A 27,403-nucleotide genomic window follows, 5' to 3' on the forward strand; every position below is an offset into this window, starting at 1 on the left:
TAAATCTCTGTTCTGCCTAGTCACTATTACATTTGAGGACACTATATGTTGCAAGCCAATCTCTGGTGGTTATTGTGTGATACAAAACCCATTATTTACGAGAGCTCTTTTTTGTGGGACTGTGTATTGGCAAGACATTTGCAATACAATACATATCATGACACAGGGGTGAGGATTCATGATATAGCATGACTGTGAGCAAGGCGAGATATTGCAATTTTTAGATATGTCATTTGACCATTTGTTTCTCTTATGCAATAAGAACAGTGATCTGCATTTGCATTTATCACAGACAGTCCCTGTAACATCCAACAACTTAGCACTATGTTGATATTATATTTTTCATTATTTTAAGCATTGACTAACTTCGTTGCAGGGGGGTTGATGACACGAGGACTCACCTGGAGCCTGTGTGGTTCTCTATGAGGTACCAGGTGGCAGAGAAGTTCTCACTGGTGAAGTCTCCACTCATTCCTGGAAATGTCAGCTCGATGTCTTTCTGTGGGATCTTGCCTCTAAAAGAACACAGATGAACAAAGGTGAACACAGAAGAAAGGCAAACATATAAAGTGCTGCAAAGTATAAAAGTAGGTTGAAATCATGAACTGCAATGACACTCATACAGAGAAAAATAAAAGTATTAATACAAGACAACAAATAGCGATTGAGCAGGGCTTGAACATTTTTATTGTGTAACTTGTGTGATTCTTTTTTTGTGTGATGTTGGGGTGGGTGTTCTCCAGCAGGGGGCAGTGTGCAGCCAAAAAGGCCCCAGGCTGGGAGAGCCTGGCGTGGGAAGTGCAGTGTGTGACGCCTGGGCGCCCCTGGAGGACCGAGCCCTCATTAGGGAAGTTTGATCTCTGCTAATGACCCGTAGCCTACACAAACCAACCCCCCCCCCCCCCATCACCACCCACTCTGCACATACACACAAACTGACTTACGGCTAGTACAGTAAAAGGTTCTTAGATCTGTGAAATAAAAATAAATATGTAATGTGGTTAAGATGGCAAACTGGCAAAAGTTGCATAAAGTATCTGTATCAAATTGTTTTTTGTGTGATTTAAACAATGCATTGCTTTTGAATGGGATGACATTGTTTAAGAAGAATTCTAAATGTAGATGATTAGTGTTTTTTGAGGGGAATACAGGTCAATACACACATTGCTACTGGTCTTGTTAACAGTCAAGCTCACTAGATAGCCCTGACAGACTGATGTTGACATGGATATGCAAATGAGGCTAGCTGAGGATGCTCTTCAGATTCCTTATATTACTCAATGCCACTTGAAGGCTCTTACATGTGTTTAGCTTGCCTGACGAAGTTGACAGAATTATTGTCATCAGCTGCAAAAACTGTTACTTTAATGGTTTCTGTATCCTGAGGGATGCAGTCATTAGACAGGCGGTGTCCATGTGTAACATTACAGTGTAATATGGGTAAAACATTGATGTGACATGGGTGTAATATTGGTCTAACAACAGTGTAGTATGGGTGAAATAACAGGGTAACACGGGTATGATATGGGTGTAATGCGGGTGTAATGATGGTGTAACAAGAATGAAATAGGGGTGAATGAATGTGTTATGTGGGTGTCATAATAGTGTAATTAAGGTTTAATATGGGTGTAGTAATGGTGTTATATGGGTATAATAAGGGTGTAATGTGGGTGCAATAAAGTGTATCTCCCATATATTATTGCCATCGTTTCATAGTTAAGCATGTGGAAATATTTAGTAACAACTAAACTCCACGGACAGACGTTTATTTAGGCCAAGTATGACGCTACAAACAGCTGGTGCAAACATCGACAGCTCAGCAGTGACATCACCGTGCAAAGATGCGCATACGAGTGATGCTCTTCTACTTATAAACAGCTTCTACGATTAGATGTTTTAAGTAGTATTTAATCTTAAAGTCCGTACGCATCAGATCAACACATTACTGTCAGAAAGAATGACGATGACGTTTTATCCCGGATGCAACCCAGAGAGACGAGTGAGTGGTCCGGCCTGTTTATGGGGGTCTCGTCTCTGGCCACGAGCGGTCACTTGCCCCCGGCCCCTTAGCCAAACAAACATTAACCCAGAAATGCCAGAACCTGACTACACAAACTATATATTACAACTTGCTCTCTCCCTGCCAGGCGCGTGGGAGGCCGCCCCGCGCTGCCCGGCCGCATACAAACATGTGTGCGGGTCGCTGCCTTAGTTCTTTCCAAATCCCTTTCTATGGTCCGCCGTCCTCTCTGCTTTATACACAATTATTCTGTTTCCACTCCCTGTGAGCAGCGGTTCAATCTTTGCTGTGTTGGCATACTATTTCAAACGGCCGCATATGGGGAGAGTTTGTTTCTGTTTAGGGATGTAAACCATGACTCGATGACTAGCGCGCGTGTGTTTATGGCGGTGTGATTGTGCCGAGGCATTTTTGTGTGCGTGCGTTCGTGTGTGTCCGTACTTGTCTATGTCGATGCCCAGTGGATTGCTGGGTCTCAGGGAGAGGGGCGAGATGCCTTTGTTGCGGTCGGTCCTCATGTCGTAGTAGTTCATCTCTTCCACCCACACAGCAGACTGGTCCAAGATACCTGCGGGACACGAGAGGCGTGTCACACGTCAATGGGTTTAACAACGCATCCCAGATGTGCCCTCACACACACCCACATCTACACTCACTACAACATGCAGATTAATGCAGGAGAATATATTACTCATACTTTTTATTTTATTTATGTTTTAGCTATGTTTCTAAATGTCAAAATGAAATTCTGTCTTCTTTCCTATGTACATATACAGTACGTCCAATTACATAAGATTCAAATAGATACGATTATATACAGCATACTTTATTCATCCCAAATTTGGAAATGGTTTTGTAACAGAAGCATGTTTAAAAATATAATAAAATAAAAAGTAAATATATACATAAACAGTAGAAAGATATCTTTCTGTATATTCTGTATATTTTGAGTCAAATATACAGAAAAGCTCAAATCAAATGTAAAGTCTTTTTTCTAACATGATGGTAGGCCGTTGTGGTAAAGAAAGACCACAACCTACGAACCATAGAGATCTCTGGTCGTTAGAAACTAGACGCATTTCAAGTAATCGAAACACAAGTGGAATGTCACATTGACTACTATTGTCAGCCTTCCATAATTGAAAAATGGTACAATATAATTGCTTGCCTTTTTCTGTTTTGAACTGTTGGATAGGGGGGATAGCGAATATGTCACCTTGAGCTCTGGGACCTTCTGACATGTACTTCCCATTATGCTTTTGGTATTTTATGCACTAAAGAGTTAAGACAAATATTTTTAGCTGCAGCCGTAGTTGCAACTTTGATCTGCTTTTACTGTCCAGGCTGGCGAATGAAATGTCTTACCAATCCTCTCTGGCCTGAGCAGTTTAAAGAGACAGTGGAGGTGCCGAGACCCCCGGACTTGGTGGTGACGATTATCTCCCCCTTGTCGTCTTTGGCAGGCCCCACGCGGCACACTATCTTGCTGGCAGACATCCACTCTGCTGTCAGCAGGCAGTTATGGCCGCAGATCGACAGACCTGAGAGGGAAGAGCGGAGGGGAAAAGGTGAACAGGGTGAGAGATACAGCCACAGTGTGACAGCACAAATAAACACCGTGTAGCACCGACACACACACGGACTATCTGAAACAAGAGGAGCTCACTCAGACAGAATTGGCGTCTATCAGCGAGTTTAGTCAAACTGTCACCAGGGGGTCAGAGCTCAAGTTGGGGTCAGGGTGGGTGTGGGTGGCCGTGACCTTCCTTCCTCTCACTCAGCTGCTTTAAGCTAACGTGTGTCACTTCAGCGCTAAGTGGCCCATTACTGGCACAATGTGCACTCTGCCCCTCACATCTGTCGTGCTCTTTTTAAAACCCTCTTGAAAACTATTTGGACACTAGAAGAGAGACACGGGATTACGGGTTCCAGCGGAGGGGATTCAAAAAGCGTCACTTCAAAACACGATGAAAGCCTGTGAAAGCTGATTGACAAATAGCCCATAATAGCGTGAATAATATGCCAATTAGGGCCCCATTTCCTGCCTCTGTTCTCTGCTGGCCACTTTGTTTGAACACATAAGCACTCACACACATTTGTGCATATCTAATTGTTGAATTCCAGGCCCCGGGGACACTCATAGTCAGAAATAGCCCTGTATCGCTGGCCAGAGCGAGGGTTTCCAAGCATGGAGCGGTGTGTGAGTCCTCTGCTTGCCCCCCCACCTCCACTCAAACCAAAGAAGTAAAGGAGGAATTGGCGCACATGAGGGGAAATATCGCCGTGTGACGTTCAAACACATAATCAGAAGAAGATGGAGATAGTCCATCTGTGTGGCTCTTAAAAAAGACAAACTAACAACATCTTTACTTCTTGAGTTTCTCAAACTAGGCATACAGTATCTAAATATTTACAGAAACAAGAATGCTGTGCGTTGCACACAGAGTTGGCAGGAATGTCACAGAAGAAGTACTTTTGAATTACATAACAGGATAATATCTTATTATTTTAATGTGTTGGTCTGTAGGAGTTTTGGTTGAGTTTATTTAGTCTTTGTAAAGTGCTGGAAGATTTTATTTTTTAATTGATTATTTACTCGTAGAATAAAAGAATCTCAAGTACAGATGATGTATCTCAAATTACTATTGCATAACAAAATACATTTGTCAGATTTTACAACTTTTGCTTTGTGTGAACTGAATCTTAAGTGACTTTTCAGCAGAACCGAACTGCCTTCAGAAAATACTACAGCCAGTTGAAATGAAATGAATTATTGCTACGTATCTATAGGTGTAAAATACAAAACAATTATTCTCTACGAAAATGCAGTATTTTTTACTGAACTTATTCAATTGTTAAGAAAAGAAAATCTAAATGGACCAGTGGAGGATAAGAATCAGGCGTCTTGTCCACTTACGTATCATATAAACAAAAATAAACGTTACACCAGCCTGTTTAAGAAAAGGGGCCTGCTGTGGTTTGTTGATGGGTTCGTTAATAAAACCAGTTAATACGACTTAAGTTACAAAATACTCCACGCACCACAGCAGAAATTCAATGACAAAAATAACGCTGCTTTATTCACTCAACATCAGTGTCCCTCTTTTATAACAGAAGCAACCACAGAGAAATACAAACGATACAAATCATCACCTAAGATTTATCATATGCGATAAAACTAGTCATTATTAATTCCACATTGTTCACGTATTATATGGGCTGATCAAAATAACATCTATATACTGTATATTTATCTTAACTTGTTAATACATGCATACCTAATTAGAAATACAAAGAAACATGAAACACTTTTTTTGTCATGAATATTACTGAAGATAATTAAATTTAAAGGAATGAAATAAACTAAAAATTTAACCAAGATTGTGCTGTGTGCGGTCATAAAAGTGTTACCGATGAGGTCGGGTGGGCCCGTGCCCAGGTTCTCTCCACGAATGGTGACTTTGGTCCAAGCCGCACCCTCCTTGGGCGAGATGCCTGTGACCAGCGGGGGCTGGCGGGCACGAGACATGGTGGCCTGAGGCAGACGATCAGCACCTGGACCTGGAAACAGAGAGGAGAAGGAAGCATGCATTAGAGGACGACATTATTAAGTTGCTTCTGAGGATTTCTGCTAGAAAAACTGAAACAATAATCCCTTAAACTCTACAATTCTGCATTAATATCTTGTACATACTAATATACCACTGTTTATATTTTAAAATACATGTTATATATTGACGTTCCATTCTCATATTTTTACTTTAAATTCTTATGTTTATATAAATATTGTAATCCTATTTTATTTTAAGACATTTTACTTTAATTTCCTATTTTTGTATACATTTCTTTATTTATTTGTATCTTGTATTGCAACATTCTTACTCCAACTTCTTATGTTTTAATAAATATTGTATGCTTTCTTCTTTCTTTTCATTCTAGATGTTTCCCCAGGATGAATAAAGTATCCTGATCATCTCTGTTTTAGAACATTATTTAATTCTCAGGTGACATTTCCTTCATAACCTAAAACTCAACAAACACACTGATATTTCAGTTACTATATGAACATCTAATACTGAAAACATGTATAACAATAATCAGAGTATCAATGAAAGTCTATTAAAAAATGTATTTCAAGTTTTTAATAATCAGTAACCAAATAATTAGATATTTATAAAAGAAAACGTTTGCATGTTGCAGACTGACATAAAATAAAATCCAGGCAGTGAAAATAATCACTAATGATAACTCCGGAAGCGGAAATAGCTTCTGTGGATAAACCAATAAAGGATATTAGCATTGTCAAACCGTGACACAACAAAGGTTTACAATATTGTGCTATACCACCACATCTTAAAAAATGGGATATAAGAAGAATAGAACCACGACCCCCGTAGAGATAATAAATATGGTAAAACATTGTTTGTAACTAAATCAACAGAACAGCCAGATATTAAGTTTTAGAACCGACTGCGGGACAGCAACATTGGAGCAAATGTGACTGGCAGCTCGTGTTAATTTCCCGCCCTGTAGGTCTCCAAACAATGTATGCATTGCAGCAAGTTATCTCTCAGATAATAGGAAAAATAGAGAAGGGAGCCAAGAGCGACGGAGCAGAACCGAGAGTAGGGAGGAAAGGAAGAATGTAAACCTCGCAGCGAAGGATAAATAAAACCTGGCCTCTCCAATCATTCCACATAAGCCCACACAATGCAGAGCAGATTGTGGTACCAGCGAAAGAGCACCCATGGAAATCAGTTCATGTTGGGGCTGATCAAATGAAGGGGAGGGAAAGAGTCCGAATGCAAAAATGAAAGGATTATGTCAGCAGCACAGATGTTTGTTAATAAATGACGTCCAGGTCTGAAAGAGGCTGACCGATCTGGACTCTCTGAAGCTGCTTGAGAGAGGCTTCCGCCCTTTTGGTTCGCAGCCAAAACACGCTCTCCACAAACAATGCAGGAGTTCACACGGACTGGACCTGCAGCATGTTCATGGCCTAGTATCAGACACAATTGTCCAGTTGTAAGAGTCCATTTTCATTTGGCACAGAGTTCAAAAGGTCCGACGCAGGGAAGGCGGGAATATTAGTAAAGTGATATGGTAGGCTGGGTGTAGGCGGAACATGTTAACCACAATGTCTCTGAGGCTGTCTTCCAGTGGTTTGGTAAGCCAGCAGTCAGAACACAAACAGGAAAGCAGAAAGGCAAACCTTGGAAAAGCAGTGTTTGATAAATTGTAGAAATTAAGTTAGTCAACTTCAATTAAAATCATCGAAAAAAACAACATATTTTTGCTGGAATTCTGTCTGTTCCATCAACCTCAAAAAATTGTGAACAATCATTTTTATAAAAAAGCGGGAACACATATTTAATGAATCAATCTGTGGTCAATTCATTGGCACCTATTCGGACAATCGTTCGATCTTTCCTTTGTTGTTTTTATATAAATATCTATATTTGTATTTATGTTTTGAGTTGTTTCTCAGAACAACAAGATATTTAAAAGACATCATCTTGGACTTGTTATTTTTCGACAATTTATTGACTGAATAATTAATTCATTAGTCTAGACCATTCCTTAGTGGATAATAAAATCAAGTTTGTAAGTCCGAGCCTCTGACACCATAACTATCTCATGCCACATGGTGAGTTCAAATACACATCATTGACAACAGGCTTGGCTTTACACTCAGTGGCCAATGTATTATGTAAGTATAGTCTAATCCACCCATTCTGCCATGCTGTAAATCTTAGGTATCATGTGTACTCTTGTTTAACAGTATGTTCATGTTTTCTGTAGTTGTTTAATCCAGACTTAGTTTTAGCATTAGGATCATAGTTAGCGACAGTGGTCACAATGGACTGAATATCATCTGAAATGATATTGTCTTACCTTTAATGTAATGCAGTCCATTACAATACCACCTTTAACCTTCAATAATAAAATGCTATTTAATTTGTACCTTTTCAATAATGTCAATAAACATTTTTATAAACCTTTCGAAGCATCTACATTTATATCAGAGCTGCAGTTTGGATATGTTCTCAATTCCACAAAGGCCTCTTAGTGTAGGCCTTTGAGGAGTAAAGAAAACATATTCTTTCACAAGCGTTCAATAGCAAAGATATACTTTTATTTTGAATAGGGGCCACAACAAATGTAATTGTGGTTCTGGAGCCAAAAGTAGGCACGCAACCTCTGGATAATGAGGATTATTATTGTCCTTGGATTGAATAATTACCAACCAGGGTTAGGGTTAGCATTTTAGTTCCACAAGGTCGTTATTTATCAATTTTCTAATATTTGGATCATTGTAACCCAAACATCTACAGACTTCCTTCAGATTTTCCTTATTGCGTCTTTGAAATGTTTCGAAATGGGTCACTAGGATAAGTGATCAACAAAAAAAGCGAATAATAAAAAGTATAAACCTAGAAACCCCTGAGAGAAGGAACCTTTCCTGGGAAACCTTCCTGCCACAGGGCCACCCTTCATCACCCTGACATCCCAGAGTTAACGAGAACACTCCAATGGGATTTACCTCGTGTTGCTTCTGCTGCCCTGCGCTTGTCAGAGGAAATGGACGTGCTATAGGTCTGACATGACGAAGATAAGAGGTTAACAGGACTAAAACAAGAGCTGCGTATATCCTTCATCAATCCCACATGTTTAGAGTGGGAGCGGGAGAGGGCCAGAGGACAAGATCTTCATTTTGTACAAGTCTGATTCCAGGACCAGGAGTGTTTCTAGATTACCCCCCCTTCCTCTCAACTTGGATATACACGTGCACAAACACACAGATAGCCGGCCCCCACATAGACACACACACACACACACACACACACACACACACACACACACACACACACACACACACACACACACACACACACACACACACACACACACACACACACACACACACACACACACACACACACACACACACACACACACACACACACACACACACACACACACACACACACACACACACACACACACACACACACACAACACACACACACACACACACACACACACACACACACACACACACACACACGCTGGGCAGAATGACAGCTCAGCTAGGTTGCGTGCGAGGGGCCCGAGCTGGTGTTGTGTGGTCTGTGTGTATGCGAGTATGTGGAAGGATCTGCGGAGAGGTCTGGGCAGTGTGTATATATGTGGTGTGGTGTGTGTGTGTGTGTGTGTGTGTGTGTGTGTGTGTGTGTGTGGTCTGGGTGTGTGGTCTCTGGCGCGGGCCTGGGGAGAGCCTGCTGACGGCTGGGATGAGAAAAGAGCCGCTGTGTTTACTTTACTCTGGGGGCTGTGCATGGACACGGGAACACTGCCCAGACCCCTCTCTATAACACTCTATGCACACCCACATGCACCACGTCATGCAGAACCTGAGCGGACACAAGGCAAAGTCACACACCACCACACATATAAACTAGGCAACAGAAACTATAACTTTACACAGACCGGGGACAAACTGAGGGAATTTTTCCTTTAAGTAGCATGAGGAGGCAAAACAACAGAAACGTTTCTGAAGCTCAGCTGGAAACTCATGAGGATGGCAGTTTTCCACAAGAGGGATGAAGATATCAACCTCTAGGGGGGCGTCAGAGGAGAGAACACCCCACTCTCTTCCAACACGTGTCAAGCCATGTCTTACTGTGAAGGCTACATTTAATCAATGACAACACACCACCAGGTTGAGCCCCCTTTTCTCTTGCTCGATTCTCTTCCAACCGTGATGCTGTTAGCCCCTCTCTCTCTCTCTCTCTCTCATCTCTCTCATCCTAAGGGTCTCTCTCTCTCTCTCTCTCTTCTTCGTCTCTCTCTCTCTCTCTCTCTCTCTCTCTCTCTCTCTCTCTCTCTCTCTCTCTCTCTCTCTCTCTCTCTCTCTCTCTCTCTCTCTCTCTCTCTCTCTCTCTCTCTCTCTCTCTCTCTCTCTCTCTCTCTCTCTCTCTCTCTCTCGTAATAGGGCTAAAAAGGCAGGTTTGTTTTCCTTGGAGGCTCTCTTACAAACAGCAGGTTTGGCTCTAATCTGTGTGGTAGCTGTGGAAGTCTGAGGCTTGGGATCTTCTTGCAGCGCTTGCTAACAAGTGAGAACCCTTCCTTGGCCTTGTGCTGCAGTAAGCAGGCATAAAGGAAAGACTTTACATTAAAGCTCTAAACAAATCTTTGCGTAACATGAAACAATGTAATTTTGAAACGCCACACGCAGTACAGCCAATATACGCTGTGCTCAATGGTCTGGGCTAGATGGCAGCAATGGGTTTCTTGTCCGTAAAAAAGGAAATAAAAGGGGAGTTGAAAGATGTTTGACTTGAGTGCCATGTAGAAGAGCACGTTTTATAGACATGTGGATGATCTTACCCTGCGCCTGGGGTTACTTTTCGGATAACATTCCAAACCATATTTTTGCTTATAAAGTGAATCAAAATTGCGATATTGAGGATTTGCTTTTCAAGTAGGCCTACACACTTTGATGCAATCAATAATAAACTGGCCTGAAGAGAAGAAATAGTGCTGTTCAGTGTTTGCTGTTACGTTGAAGAAAAAAGCAAATAAAGATTTAATTATATGATACATTAAAATCTGAGAATAGCCTTAAAATAAATAGTTGATTGCAATTAATGAAGTTTGATTGTAAAACAAAAACATTTACTAATTTAGCAGCATTTTAAAGGTGGAGCCATTCTAATCAAATACATTTTTGACAATTTCAGCGAATATCTCCTCAGAGCCTGACAGTTCGATGCGCTGGAAAACAAATCTGGTGTGTATGCCCTGACTGTCAATGGGACAACAAACCAATCCATAAGAGCTGTAACACATGAATCATTTTTACATTTCAAGCTTCTATTGCGGTGTTTCAATAAAGCAGGAACGTTTTTGAAAGACTAAACAAATGTGGATTGAAGCAGATTAAACATGATGTGAATTTTTTTGGAATGATCACATCAATTCTTTTTTAATAAATGTTCACTTTTTCGACTGAGGGCTATGACAATGACTGTGTGTGTGTGTGTGTGTGTGTGTGTGTGTGTGTGTGTGTGTGTGTGTGTGTGTGTGTGTGTGTGTGTGACAGGGAGAGGGGAATGGAAAACGGGGGTTGACTTTTCTGTTAGTTATTAATAATAACAATAATAATGCAGATGATAATGTCCTGACAGGGTTAGGGTATTTGTTTGGGTGTTTAAAACCAACTAGTCTATCTTTCCCCTCTACCTTAAGTTACCATTTGCTCAGAATCAATCATTAGTATAGAGAATTTAGCTAAACACTATCAGCAGGTATTAACAGAATAAATAAACATTAACAAGAAAATGTCCCCGATTCATAATAATAACCATTATTATTATAGAATATCTTTGCAATTTTTTTGGCAATCAATTGCAGATTCTTCAATGTGAGGATGTATCTCAGCTGTTTATCTTTGTAAATGTAGCAATTGGGTCTTTAGACATCAGAAACATCACTCTCGGCTTTGAGAAAAAGGGTTGAACTGTCGGATTGATATTAATATACTTTATCAAAGAAGACTATAGCCATGCATATACTATTCCTCTTCATCTTTTCTATTTGGTGTTTGTCTCCACTCTCTAAAAAGGTAACACTTCATTAAAACATCTGTCCTGGACAAAAGGAATTTGAATTATCCTCCAAAGAATTGACCAAGATTGCCAGCGGGTTAAAACCCCCCAAGTCCTCCAGACTCTGACCTTTGGATTTCCACAACTTCAAAACATGACAAACTCTCTGCAGCACCACCGCCATGTGTATCCCTCTTACCTGCCGCACTATATCAACATGCAGCCACATGACTATCTCATGAATAAGGCGTTCATACCTTAGATCATACTGCTGAGTTGAAAGGTGACTCGCATATGGCAGTGATTGGCAAGTGTGTGTGAGTAAGAGAGAGTGTGATGGTTTCGATCACACAAAGGGACCCATTTAGACAGCTCATCACCCTCGGCCCCTCCGTCTTCCATCAGCTAACTCACTACCCTGCGACACACACACACACACACACACACACACACACACACACACACACACACACACACACACACACACACACACACACACACACACACACACACACACACACACACACACACACACACACACACACACACACACACACACACACACACACACACACACACACACACACACACACACACACACACACACACACACACACACACACACACAATTTCAGTCCGAGCTCCCCAACATTACACAAACACCAGAATCCATCAAAGATCGCCCTCTCGAGTCCTCTGAATGGACAGAGCGGGCCAAACATGGCCCCGCCTGAGAAGACTGTGTGATCACAGGCGGGGTGAGGCTCTGAACAATCCTCCACAGTGTTCGCTCACACCCGCGTCGCCACATGCATCTAAGATGTGGAGAGGGCAATGTAGCCAAATTAGACATAATGGGTGTCAACTGTATCATATTTCAAATAAATGGATTGTAAATGATAACATGAACTGTGCAGGTTCTGTTGGAGAACAGATGAAGCCTGCGTCCGATAGAGTGGAGCAATGAAGTGATGATGTCTTTTTGTAGGCCGACCCGGAGGTTAGCATCTAGAGATGTCCCGATCCGATCACGTGATCGGAGCTGATCAAGATTGGAATCGGGAGAAGAAAATCGGGGATCGGGATTTTTTTTTTTTTTTTTATAAAATATTTTTATTATTTTATTTAATGTTACAAAACAAAAATGACCATGTTCACGTCTTAAAGTCAGCCTGAGGACTTAGTTTTGGTTTAAAATGACACAACATCATGTATGTGTTGCTTCTTTTGGGCTTGTTTTCATAGACCTGGTTGCTTATTTCTCTCAAATCTGGCAACAGAGTGGGCGCAGTGTCTAATAGGAACAGTAAGCTAACGAGAGGCTACGTTCAGCTGGTGACTCGGGAGTCGGGACAGAGAAAATGTCAGGAGTTTGGAAGTATTATAAAATTGAAAGCGAAGGCAGTGTAACAGCCAGATGCAATGTTTGCAAGGCGGAGGTTCCGCGTGGTGGAAAGAACAGAGCTACGTTCAACACGACCAATCTAATACGTTACCTGAGAAACAAACACCAACAACAACAGGACGAGTACACAGCGGCCACTCAGGTAACGGCACTGAAACAACCAACACTTTCAGAGAACAGTGAAAAGGCCAAAAGAATAACAGCCAAGATAGCTGAAATCATCGCGTTGGATGACCAGCCGTTATCTGTTACCTTTTTTTTCTCTTAATGCATTGCATACAGATCGGATCGGGAAAAATCGGTATCGGCAGATTGTCAAAATCAAATGATCGGAATCGGATCGGGAGCAAAAAAAGGTGATCGGGACATCCCTATTAGCATCGTAAGGGCTTCCTCCACAAAAGCCAATGCGATTTTTCCAATGGGTTTTGGAATATTGCAGAAAATCAGATCTGTGGCTAAGACTTATTTATGAAAAGTTTTGTTAACCTGAATAATATTTACCAAAAGCCACTACATTCATAATAGTTAGTAAATGCAAACGCCAGAAGTAAATAGCTAACGTTAGGCTATAAACTACTACATCATGGTCGAATGACTTCAAGTCAACATCGCTAAGCTAAAGGCAGACCCGCCTTCAGGGTGATGAGGTTTAGGAGTCTCACACCCCACTCGTTTGCAATCGGTTTCTAACACAGGGTATATGCAGGAATCCTGAAGTCAAATGTAATACATTTTAAGACCCTTTCCATACATTCTAAGACCTGATCGCCACTTCGAGTTCCAACTGGTTACATTGGCGACACACTTTACCTCACATTTACTGGATACAGTATTGATTGTAAGATAGCACAACTAAACAGCTTGTGATAACTCCTTATCATAATTCAGATAGAACAAAGCACAAGAGAATTAATTGTGTGACCAACCCAATGCAATGTTTATTAGAAAAAGAAACCATTAGAAAGTAGTATTTGATTTAGGCATTGTTCCCAAGAGATGCAAACTTGCATTTCCCCATAAGGATGTTGTTTAACAACCGGCGTAAACGGACCTTGGCGCGCTATCAAGCAGTTCGGATGACGTCAAATCCAACGGAATGCCATAAATAAACTACAAAGAATCACACCTACACAATGATTACATTCAGGAAAACTGTAGAATACAACCTCTTTGGTCAATTGATATACTTATTGAAAACAAGCTGCAAAATGTAATACCTTGGAAAATGCCGTTTAATACTTTGATACTTTTTAATAGCCTTAATTTTCGCTAAATTGATTTATCAACTTTTAATACTTTTTAAGACCCCGCGGACACCCTGTAACATGTAAATGCTCAAGACATTTAGAAGTATGATCTTTAATCAAATACTTTACGTTTTAGAACAAAACAAGGACATCTTGTAACCTGGAGTTAACCACAGAACTTTTTTCCGTCATTTAAAAAACATTTACTAGGAAGTAGGGTTGCCAGAAACTGACCATGATCAAAATCGATTATTGGGCAGCCCTGGCGAATAATAATCGCACGCAGGCTTCCTCCAAGTTTACAGTAAAACAAACTGGTGGTGTGACCAATGGCCATTTACAATTATTAATACTATTACTATTATTAGCATATATATATTTATATATATTTTGGTTAAAACTAAGCCAGAAAAAAAACAAAAACATAAATAATAACAAAAAAAACATATAAATAATAAAAAAAATATATATAAATAAAATCGATTTTTAAAAATAATATTCGATTATGGAGACTGTAACGAATATCCGAATAATCGAATAATCGCTGGCATCCCTACTAGGAAGTAGGAAATGAGGGAACCCAGAAGTGCTTAAATAATAACTAATTTCCAGGTTTAGAACTCATTCCTGCAACACTTTACGTCCAGTCATCATCTTTCCACAATGACTCAGCATCTCCTGCACATGCATGCGGTCCCAGCGTTCACAGAGTGTATTTCGTGACAGGGAAAAGGACAGAGCGATCAAATGTGCGCCTCTGGCTCACTATCCGACCATCATGATGGCTGCCCGCAAGCTTTGTTATCTTTAGGGCTGTCTGTTTGTTTGTTTGTCAGTCTCAAGTGCTTTTGCAGATTTAGGCTAACGAAGTGAAGTCCCCAATTTCCCATATAAAAATCCTGGAACAACAAACAGAAATATGAAGTGTAGGCCTCCAGATGCAGGAAGATGTTTTCAGAGGATTAGGAGACTGGAGACAGATGGCTTTGCCCAAATCATGTGGCGAAATGGAGAGATTTGAACCTTTATGAGCCGGGGGATAACACTGCTGCTTTACATAAAAAACACATCAGCAGCGTGAGAACCATCTTCACTGTCACCATCAGGAATTATACTGCAACAGTACGTCACATTTATTTTGGCTTGCAACTAGTTCTTTTATATCATCAAAAGATTTGCAGATTACATTTGTATGTTTAAAGGTTTGTTTTTTAAAGCTTCAAATAGAAAAAATTTGACTAATGTCCATCACAAAATCACAAAGCTCAAGCTGAAGTCTTCAGTATTTTTTGTTTTGGGCCAATAGTCCATAACCCTCCAAATATTCAATTTATTATCATAAATTAACCAGTAAACGTTAACACTAGTTGATTAACCAAAACAACTGTTGCAGAAGAGTAATCAGTTAAAGGTGGGGTAGGTACGTTTGAGAAACCGGCTCGAGATACACTTTTTGTTATATTCCATGGAATGCTCTTCACATCCCGATAGCAATGAATATCTTAAGTGCTTTGACAAAAAATCCAGAAAAAAATGTCATCTGTGGAAGCCGTAGCGCTGTAAAAAGCACGACCAATCATCTGAGCCGGCCCGGCTAAAATAACTGGATGGCCTACCTGCCTGTCAGCCTTCCATCTGTGCACAAACTTATCTCGTGCCTCATTGGTCATGTGCGCGTTCGTGTGTGTTGGAGGAGGGGCTCTGTAAGGAAGTGGCAGATTTTTTTCCGGCTGTGTATTTTCAAATTCTAGCGCACTCGGGCTGGCTTCTCCAAAATTACCTACCTCAGGGGGTGAAAATAAAATGTCAATAATAAATTATCAAAATTGTTGGTTTTTCTGCTCTAGAAGTTGACTCTTTATAATTATTTTGGGACGCAATCAACAATTTTTTTACATTTGGTCATAAAATAGGAAGAATGCCTCATGTGTGGCGTAAATAATGGCTTAAATCGTTTTTTTGTCTGTCACACAATCCTTGCAATTGAGAAGCTAAAAACAAGAAAAGCTCATTAAAAAGTGACTTAATTAATCATTAAATGTAGTGTCAAATTGTGTCACTCTATTATGACTACGCCTTATTCTTTCAATAAGTTGGAATTTGGCAAGGATCTACATTAAACAAGCTGACTCATCACTGAGCTTGTCTCTTGAGCTTTGCTGTGACCGTGTTCCCAGCCCAGACCCCTCTGTCTGTCTGTGTGGGTCTGACTGGGTCACAGAAACCATACTGTGAAAACCAGTGGCCCAACAAGCCTGTCAGCAGGGCTACCAGGTGGGGCAGACTGCGGAGAGCAGAAGGGGGTGAGGGAGAAGTGCCGCTTCACAAACAAGGCTCGGCCTGACCCCCGCCGCTCGATTAACCCCGAGGTCTGCGGAGCAGCGGCGCTGAGGAAAAAGCCTCAAAAAACACAACCCACCACATTCCACCAAAGCAAACAAGCAGGGCCACCCACATTTTTCAATTAGAGCCCCAGGAGGGGGGGCAGGAAATGGATCAGTGTAGCGTTGCCCCCCGCCATCCCCCAGCCAAGCAGTGCTGACTTTGGGGAAGAGAGGGAGATACACAGTAGGCTCTCACTGAAAGTTGTTAGCATGGATGTCGACACACATGATGGAGGAGCTCAATGACAACCTATTCCTGCGACATGGTGCCTGCCTGCAACCGACCTGTCAATCAATTACTCTCATTCACTCTCTCACACAATCAATCAGTTGAACAAACACACATGGTAAGGGTACTGTTTCCTCTAAAAAGCCTATTTAAAAGAAGACTGTTACAACAATATTTGACAAAAGTACACAAGAGTAGTGATTATAGAGGCTTAGAGTCTGTTCTGTTTGAACAGTGTCTATCACAACAGGGACGACTCGAGGTTTTTAAGGTAAGTAATATCTTAGCCTAACCATAGCTGGAACAGTACTTTCTTGGATGTTGGAGTAACATAGGCTTGAAAACAAAAGAAGCTGAGCTCATGTTATTGCTGTTTACTACAACTATATTTGGTTTGTATTAGGGATGGGAATTTGAAAGCAAATGTATATTCGAATATTCGAAACATTTTGACATTTTGAAAAAAAAAGATTCAATACGTTTTGGAAATAAATAAATACATGTTCAAATAAGTTTAGAAACCAAGTCGAATTTGTCAAATGTATTGAGCTGGTGATCACAGTTTGACAGCTATAGGCCTACAGCTTTCATGTGCAGAGGTGATTCACAATCAGGCCAGCTGTAGAGAAGACCCTCTCAGCTGGAACGGAGGTTGCGGGTATAGCAAGGTATAGTATGTATATATATATATATAAGTTTAATTCGGAATAGTTTGCACTCTACACCGCACTCTAACCTGGTCGAAATATTTCTGTTTGTGTCTGTTCTTAGAGTGTAAATAATTACCGGACTGGTTAAATATGTTGAATACCGGCAAAACTAAATCTCTCGCATTTGCGCCGCATTCGGGCCTAAGATGAGGTTTGAGTCTGCATGATCTGCGTGTAGGGAGGGGCAGCAGCCATATCATTAGCTAGATCTGATGGATTTGGACATAAACGCAAGTGAAGTATAACGGACGCAAGAGAGAGATCAGCACCTGCAGCTCTGCCCGCTGTGAGGGACCTGTGAGCGGAGCAAAACACACCTTTAGACCTGACACATTTAGCTATGGCACTGTCGTATACATTCAATTTGATAATATGTAATGAACTTAGGAATCCCTCCCAAAAAAAAAAAAAAAAATTAATAAAAATATTCATAACTCATATTCGAATAAGTGAATAATTTCGAATATTCGATTAATCGTCCCCATCCCTAGTTTGTATAAACAGGCACTTTTAGGACATAACAAAGAAATGTTATTTGAATTTGATCAGCCTTTACATTATTACAGTACCTACAATTAGCTGTACGATATGTCATTTTCTTCCTCTGCAAGTTTTTCGGTACATTTGTGTTTTTATTTAGTGTGCATCGTTCCTGAAATTGCAGCGGATTCCTCCTAATGGAAAAGTGTTTGCACCTTTCGGCCACCGTACATTTTCCATTACCTGCAGTCGAGGTACCACCTGCCATGGTTTCATAATGAACTAAACATATGTATATAGTGAACGTATGGGGTCCGCAAAGACTGGTCGGTGGTTTTAATTTGCCCATAAAGCCTATGTGTTTTTGATATACAATCACCAGCCACTTCATTAAGCACACCTTGCTAGTACCGGGTTGGACCTTCTTTTGCCTTCAGAGCTACCTTAATTCTTTGTGGCATAGACTCAACAAGTTGCTGGAAACATTCCTCAGAGATTTTGGTCCATATTGACATGATAGCATCACTCAGTTGCTGCAGACTTGTCGCCTGAACATCCATGATGCAAATCTCTTGTTCCATAGGATTGAGATCAGGGGCCTCATTTATAACGCCTTGCGTAGGATTCACGTGGGAAGGTTGCTTATGTAGTACAAAGCAAACAAATAGGTACAGACATTTTCCGATTCACAAAACATTGCGTACCGGCGAGGAAAGTGCGTACGGCACTTCCTACGCCTGTTTCCCTTTATAAATCACAATCGACTCGAAATGCGGTGCAGCTTTTGCGGGCTTCACGTAACGCCCATATTTGCCTATAAATAGAAGGAACGCCCATTCATTCATTTTGACTGACTTTATGAAGAAGATCGCAGGAAATGACGACAGAACAGCTAAAAAATACATCTCACACCGTGTCAGATTTTGGTTATTTTGGGGAGGTCGAGATAAATCATATTGTTTGGTGGATGCAGTTTGAACAGAGTAGCAGCATGGAGGTCGGATCGTCACCAAAATAAATAAATAAGTGGTCCAAAAAAGGTTAATGACAAAATAAATACACATAGCCTTCCTCAGGCAGTATGGTGTTCTTAGCTTCCATACCTCCTGTGTTTTACGAGCGACTTGTCAAGTCTTGGCAAACGGCATAAAACACGATTAAACTTGATAATAAAACCATGCTGGTATCTACAACCAATAGAAATGCAAAACGGCGTCAGTTTAGACGTAATTCTGTCCTCCTGCTTACCGCATCATTTATGAGAAAACATTTCATAACATTAACACAACATATTCGAGGTGGTTTTAAATAACATATCCGTATTTATTTATTTCTCCAAGTTATGTTTTTGTGTGCACCGAGGAGTCGCAAACAGGCGTTTGTTTAATCATTTTAAGATTGGCTTTAATCAATTTGTGAAAATGAATTCTTCATATGATAAATGAGAGGTAACATTTTATTTATGGTATTATTTCCACATATTTCTCTCCATTCTTCCTTCTGCCAACGGTGTCGCAGTTTCTCGTCTCTCCCGTTTTTGTGCTTAGTGCGTACGCATGGGTTAGAGTTTGCGTGGAGGACCCTATATATACAGTCTATGGGAGGACCGCACATTTTCCCGTCAAGTTAGTATTTTATAAATCGCAAACATTGCGTAGAAACTGGCGTACGCCATTTTTTGAGCATATATCCCTTTATAAATGAGGCCCCAGGTGACGTGGAGGCTATTTGAGTTCAGTGAACTCATTGTCATTTTGAGACCATTTGAGTTTTGTGACATGGCACGTTATCCTGCTGAAGGTAGCCATCAGAAGATGGGTCACCTGTGGTCATAAAGTGATGAACATGGTCAGCAACAATACTCAGGTAGAATGTGGCGTTTAATCGATGCTCAATTTGTACGAAGGGTCCTAAAGTATGCAAAGAAATTATACCCCAGACCATTAAACCACCACCATGTGTGTGCTTTGTAGGTATGTTTACACTTCAACATACATATCATTCCTTTAGGGAAGACTGATATCCAGTTTGCAAAACAAACCAACAAATCATTTCCATGTTAACAAATAACTTGGTTGGGTTCAGAGAATAAATCTTTGCATGACATCAGTGATAAAATGTTGGAAACTGTTTTACTTTGCAGGATATAAAGTGAACCGTATAAACCAGTAACTGTTCATCTAAAATCTATGAAGCAAGATGAAAAAAGGATGTTACAGTAATCTAATGTTTATTTTCACCGAAGTGCCTTTCTGAGTCACATGGGGTCACTTGATCATTTCTTTACTTTCACTCTTTCCCATCTGTATACGTAACATGAAACGTTGTTGCAAGTCTAAGCAAGGTGTTGAGTCTGCTTCATGCTCTTTGTTTTGATAGAGTACTTCAATGACAATCATTATCTCTGTGGAAGGGCAGTTATTACATGTGTTTACATTAGAATGGATTGGACAGTGTTTATAGAAGTTGGGAGAGAAATCATACCACCTGGCAATGAGTAACCCTGCAGGTTCTCTCAAACATTCAACACATTTACTCATTTTCACAAGGACATTTTAATTGCTTAACTCAGTATGAGGGACCGGACCATGGTTAAGTTAATGTTAGGTATGATATTAGGAAAAACATAAACTCTGAGGTCTTTTTACTAAGTTAAACACTTTTTGATCTTTCAAAGATATTTCAATAAACCTATTTTTTTTTTTATAACTTCCATGTCATGTGACCTATTGACTCAAAAACAATACCAGATAGTATTACAAGTATGACAACCTCTTTTTACTTAATTCCACTTTCTATTATGTATTTTTTTTTTTTGGAGGATTCAGTAGTTTCTTTATTAAAAAAGGTCTCGCCTACATGTCATGTATCACATCTACTGCACTGGTAATGTTGGACACACCTCTTTTTATTATATGTTAGACCAGCTTTTTATTTGATTATTCATATGGGCAAAACAGCTGCATTTTAACAACAAATTAAATATAGAGGTGCATCCTACCAGTCTAGATTCTGTGTTCTAAGACTTTTCATATAAAAGAAATTACGATTTTGTCAGAAAATTATTCATATTCCTTGTTTAGTGTAGTCATAATATCTAGTATGGAATAATACTTGGAGACAGGCAACATATAGAAAAAAGGGGGAAAGAAAGGTGCATATAGATACATCAATTGTACGTTTTTCAAATAAAGCATTTATGGTAAACAGTGATCAGAAATAAATATGACTTGAATAAGTTAAACGCTTCAAAGAGGTCTTAAGGTATGTTCGCCTCGCAAACAATACATCATAAAATAGACTGATTTGTCAATGGAGTTTGGTACAGCTAATCATATTGCCCATTTAAACGGTACAATATAACAACATTATACACATTTCCAGCCGCTTTCGCTTCCATGGACATTGAATGAAACACACCAAACTACCCACTAGTGATGTTAGCGAAAGGGATATCTGCTTTGTTGACATATTTTCCATCTGACGTTAGCTTAGGCTAACGTCAACCTGTGTTTGCTAGCAAGCTCTTCGTTATTCCGGAAGGGTTTACTCTGGCTGTCATTTGTATTCATTGTAATCTTACAAACCGCTTACAATATCACATTTGCTACCAAGAGGACTTTGACTCTACCTTGAGCATTTAGGAGAAAACAGGATAGAGAAAATGTAACTTACAGTTTACAGATGTAGCACCGCAGCGACCGTTTCCTGTATCACGTGACTACTTCCGGCTTTCCGTTCAAAGCCAACGCCTTCAAAATAAAACATAACAAATGTCTGGTTATGATTTTGACCTGTTCTACTCGTTCTACTCCTCCTACTATCGGAGTACTATATACTATACATTTAAAAAAATGTGTATACTCTGTGTCATACTATAAATAACACATGTCTGAAAGAAAAAAGCACAATGGAAATAATGATACCAGTAAGCTATTTCTTTAAAATGAAAAAGTAACTTAAACATTGCATTTGCTACCCTTTTCACATTCTCTAAACTTTAGTCAGTCAAATTGTTTTTATACAGCCCAATATCACAAATGTCACAATAGAGCCAGGAGGTTGTTCAATCTGTACCGACACCCTCTGTCCTTAGACCCTTGCACTGCAAAAGGAAGAACTCACCAAAAGAAACTTCACAATCAGCGGAGGGAAACAAATGGAACATGGTAAGCAACTAAGTATATTTACTAAAATAATGTATTCATGTAGAGTGTTTTGGTTATTGTAAATATAAATATATATATATACATCTTAAATATATCTATTTACATGTTACTTTACATTTCTAGTCCACTTTAAACATAATATTTAATTCATTTATATATGCTATATAAATCTACTATGCATAATAAACAGTTTTACCGTTGATATATTTTGCAATTTAATTTGATATTTTGAATTATACTTTCAGTTGTGATATATTATAAGCTATTGATGTGCTGTGAACACTTCTAATGAGTACAGAACTATGGTTCATCTGATTTCTGCGCAGAGATTAAATATGGAAGAAACGATGTTAGATGTCGTTTGTGTGAGAATTCTATGTCCCAGTGGGAGATTTGCTTCTTTCCTCTCCTCTCTTTTCACGGTGCATCACAGAGGTATTTCCACTTGTTCTGGGAAAGGCGCAGCATCATTAGAAATGCAACAGAGACCACCCAGGCACACACTAGAACACTGATACCATTACATTTATTTTACCAAATTGTGCAGGGCAGAAAGAATGTCCCTGATAAGGCAATGCCCAATCCCCAGGGGAAACATATTGTCCAATTAGACGAGGTAATCTGATAATTGAGGGATCAAACTGTGACTTGGGAGTTTGCACCGATGCTGATGCAACACAGGGGCTGTTTGACTGCATAAACACCAATTTACAGCAATGGCGGTGGAAGATCTTGATCTGTGGTACAGCCCTTGCCATTGGATAATAACATCAGTGGCACTGATTTTATTTCACCTTGAGCGTGTTTGTGTGTGTGTGTGTGTGTGTGTGTGTGTGTGTGTGTGTGTGTGTCATAATGGCATAGTCCCGGAGACACCTACTAAAGTGTAAACTACTACAGAAGCAGTTCTTAATCCTTTCTCAGGACTGTCTCGATTTGAATGCAGATGTTATCACAGCGATAGCGTTGCGACTGTTCAAGATACAGTTGCAAAACCTTACAGGTGTGAAGTGAAGATTAAAAGTAAAGGTATTTGAAGATGGGTGTGGTCGGAGCACACTGCTATACACCACTGGCTTAATTTGAAGCTTTGACTGGATTGAACAGATTCAGAAAAATAAAGGTAGGGTTAGTAGGAGGTTAGTAAGCGTAGAAGGGGCTGGAGTGATCCCATTACAACATGGCCTAGTATTATACTGTGAGTCTACTTTATTTGTGTTCCTTTAAAAAACGTTGTTCATGTCTGACATTATTCCTAACAAGCGAGGAACACGTCATTGCATGTTGTGTTTTTAAAATAGCACAGGCTTTCTGAGCAGGTGTCCCAGGTGCTCCTGAGGGACAGTGCTGGTGCCTTGATCCTTGCTGTGACCCCCCGACCCTGTGTAATGCACATCCCGTAATGGCACATGCTGCGCTGCCACCATTGCTCATCCCTGAACCCTATTGTTCATTGTTTGTCCTCTCCAGTTTTTTCCCATGGGCCCCTGGCCAGTGAGAGGAAAAGGTCACTGTAAATATTGCGCTGAAATCCTCCCTCCTTCCCATAGAGCTCCTGAAGATGGAACAGGCGACCAGTGGGTGAGCACTTCCTTCCTGCGCAGGGCATTTCAACTGTAAGACATCAAACAAGTATGAATCCCTCAATGTCAAAGATTGCTGCATTGAGATCATATGCTCAGTGTTGACATTACAATAATCTGGGCAGGTTTCAGCTCTTTGCCAACAACATCATAATATCTACATATGCAGCTCCATCTGCCATCATCGCAAAGCTCTAATATGAGTATAAGAATGTAAATCACACATTTTCCAAATCTGCTCTTAAGTCCATTTTTGTAACCTTTAAATAATATATTTTCAATGACTGAGCATGAATCCAATCCATGACTGTATTTTGTATCTCATAAAATACATAAAATATGGAAATTAAGTGAGTCTGACCCATGGGAGCAATGCTGTTAATATAAGACGGGAGATTTTAAATAAACCCCTGACATTTGGGTTTGTTTTGCTTCTGAGTGGCGCTCCATCTCCCGTTGCTCCACTTTCCCGGAGGAGTTCAGTTTCCTGGGCTCACATTTTGGGCTCCGGAAACTCAGGACTCTGCCAGGCTTAGTTTAGGAAAGCATCCAGATAAACACAATGGAGTAAGGAGATTTAAAGGGGACAGACAACCTTTCAGTCTGAGTGCTGACACTTTGCCTGACACACTATATGACTTTGATTAAATTCATTATGTCAACAGATTTAACAAATCATCCTTTCAACTTACCCAATACAGTTATGTGAAATTGTTAATGTGATACATTTAATCAATGTTTCAGTTTTTCAGTGCACAGTGTCTGTATAACATGGGCAAATGTATGGAGAGTAGAAGGAGTAAGAGAATGATTTCAAATTTGGGCAAAAAAAAAAAGAAGTAAAGGCATGACACTAATGTTTTTAAAAGTGAATCAGCTACAGCTCTATTGGTATTGTTGTTCATCTGCATATTCCACAAAACATTCTGTCAAAAGTTTTCACCCAAAAAAAGAAATCTCCAGGAAAAGGGCTCAGATGAAACTGTTTAGGCTGAAGCAAGGTTTTCGGACTCGCTCCAAGTAACAATGAAGACACAAGACCAATGTCCAAGGTATTATCTCTCGGAATTTGGTGGCTTCACAATCTGAGAATATGTTTATATCTTAAAAAGACACACAGCGTTGTTTCAATCACTGTTTTTATAATATCGATGGATATTGAAAGACTCCATGACAGGAATCCAAACTCTGTAATTCCCCTCAACTTCACAGGGAGTTTTAGCAACTTTCAGCTCATTGTTTTGGTTTTAGGGACGGCACCTCATTTAGGTAAAAAAAAATCACTTTCAATTTTTTTTTCTGGCATTTTCTATGATTATTAGTTAATTGGCTACATTTGAAATGTAAAGAAAACATGTCATGAAAGTTATTGATGATATTTCTGATGGCAAGTCAAACATTGTGTGGCATAGGGTTGTATTGGGGGAGTTTGTACCTAGTATATTTTCCTCAGCAGTTCTACAGTAAGATTCTCGTTATGCCCCTTCAGTGGACTAACCACAAAGGCACTGGAATATTGTTGCGAGAAATAAAATGTTCTGTTTCTTCCATCCTTCTTCAATGTTTTGAGCACCAAAAACGAAATTCCAAAACCCCAAATTAAACCAAAACTATCTAAATGGATTAATACAAAATAAAAAGTATGTGTGTGTGTTTATGTGTGTGTGTAATTTGGGTGAACTGACCTTTTCATTATTTCGACACAGGAAAGATTGGAGAATTTCTAAGAACCCCAAGAAAAAGAGTGGGTGTGAGAGGGTATAAAGGGGCATTTTCCCAAATATGTTCAGGCTTTTACCACCCAGGTTAACATAACATGTTCCTTGCCTTCTCATAACACCACTCCTTCGGCCCCCCAGGCCAGACAACAGGCTACTGTGTATCAGGAGGCGAAGACAGGATCGGCCCTGAGAAATGTTGAGGAATACACTCTGGGAAAAAGTCTAGAGAGTGAAATGAAAAATCCACAATGGTGCTGAAGTCTAGCCAGAATGACACATATTATCTCCCAAAAGTTGTTGTGGATTACCGCCTCATATTTTAGTGTTAAATCCCTCCCCTCGTTTGAGTAACATGAGTTTGAGAGGAAACAGATTTTGTGCACAGGGTCCAGCTGAAGCCATCGAAGCATGCTGCATGTTTGCTCCGTCTTTGACTTTATATATACAGTCTATGGTCTTTGATGATATGTGACAGGTCGGAGTGTGTTCATAACTGTTTGTGTTTATAAACAGGTGGACTTGGTTACAGCTGGGGGGTTATTTGTGTGTTTAATGGATTCGAGCCAATCGCAATCAAGGGGAGAGCATAATAAAATCCGGCCTGATGTTAAACGCGGTCAGGCTCGGTTTTGTATCGTCATTGCTCAGATGATTACATTTTTTATTATTCTGATGCTGCCATATTTTAATTGTGATATAATATATGCATTTTTAAGACATTCCCAGTGTAGCTACATAACGCTTTTAATTGAATGATCCATGAAATGGAGGTTTATTATCTTAAAATAAAAACTTTATTTATGGCAGGGGTAGTTGGTATTCTTTTTTTTATTTACTTGCGCTATTCTTTCTGTTTTTCTGTTGTATTGTGTTGCACTGTTGGTGGAGCCTAGGACCTAAGATTGTCATCGACATAACACTGTAGCTATGTACGTATGACAATAAAAGCCTTGAACTTGAACCTTGAACCTTTAATTTACCATGCAATTCTGTTTTCTTTGTACAATGTTTTCTAAGGGTGTTTTGGTGGTTAAACAAAGAACATTAGCATATAAGCCTTTTTAGATAATAAATTTGATTTGAGTTGAATGATAATCAAATGCTGACTAAGAGAGAAATACATGAATGACAAGATTTTACATTTTATAAAGTTCTATCAAAAGATAAGAAATTAAAGTAATCCATCCAGTTAATGGAAAATAAAATAATGGACCAATTTCATAACTAGGGCATTAAATGAAACGTCAGTGGTTAAAAATACCACATGACACGCACTTAAAATAAAAAGGATATATTATTTTCCACTGTGTGAAAGGAAGAGAAGGTCCTAACCTAAATGAGCCCACTAAGAGCACATTTGTGTTTTCTATCCCACGGATCAGCCTGTAAGGATTTAACACTCAATTGGCCTCAGTTAATATTAAATGGACTTAATGTGCAGCTCACAAATGGTTTAATAATATGTCTTCATTTCCGTTGCTAAGTCAATGATAGTAAGGATTCAGGCGTTGGCGTTGGCCTCACTGAGTCCAGGGTTTTCCCTCTTTTTGTACAGTGCAAATATTTCCAGAAGAAAACCCATTGTGGCTACAGCCCAGAAGGGGGCGCCCAAGAATGTCATTTATGAGCTTTGCCTCTCCTCTTTGGACTTGTTTGCGGAGGAGGAGAGCGAAAGATGGACAGTAAATGAGAAAAACACAGAAAGTTTTGCTCAGAGGTGTTTCTAACAAGAACCCTATCCGTGCTCCCTGAATGCTGGTTCCACGTTAACAGTAGAACAAATCTGCCCAGGGGATAGATAAAGGAATGAGAACCCCTTACAACACAATGCAAACAATCAA

General features: G+C 39.9%; 1 protein-coding gene across 1 annotated transcript in view; it reads right to left on the reverse strand.

Moving 5' to 3' along the window:
• exoc2 (exocyst complex component 2) overlaps positions 1–21,848 on the reverse strand; it is a 55,689-nt gene extending 33,841 nt beyond the window's left edge. The window contains 6 exon segments of the mRNA XM_034081153.2: positions 402–515; positions 2,462–2,588; positions 3,386–3,415; positions 3,418–3,561; positions 5,432–5,581; positions 21,765–21,848. Of these exon segments, the coding sequence (XP_033937044.1) occupies positions 402–515; positions 2,462–2,588; positions 3,386–3,415; positions 3,418–3,561; positions 5,432–5,549 (533 nt within the window). The 5' untranslated portion in view covers positions 5,550–5,581; positions 21,765–21,848.
• Between the last annotated feature and the right edge of the window lie 5,555 nt (positions 21,849–27,403).

Source organism: Pseudochaenichthys georgianus, chromosome 4 (genome assembly GCF_902827115.2).
Source record: "Pseudochaenichthys georgianus chromosome 4, fPseGeo1.2, whole genome shotgun sequence".
Lineage (NCBI taxonomy): Eukaryota > Metazoa > Chordata > Actinopteri > Perciformes > Channichthyidae > Pseudochaenichthys > Pseudochaenichthys georgianus.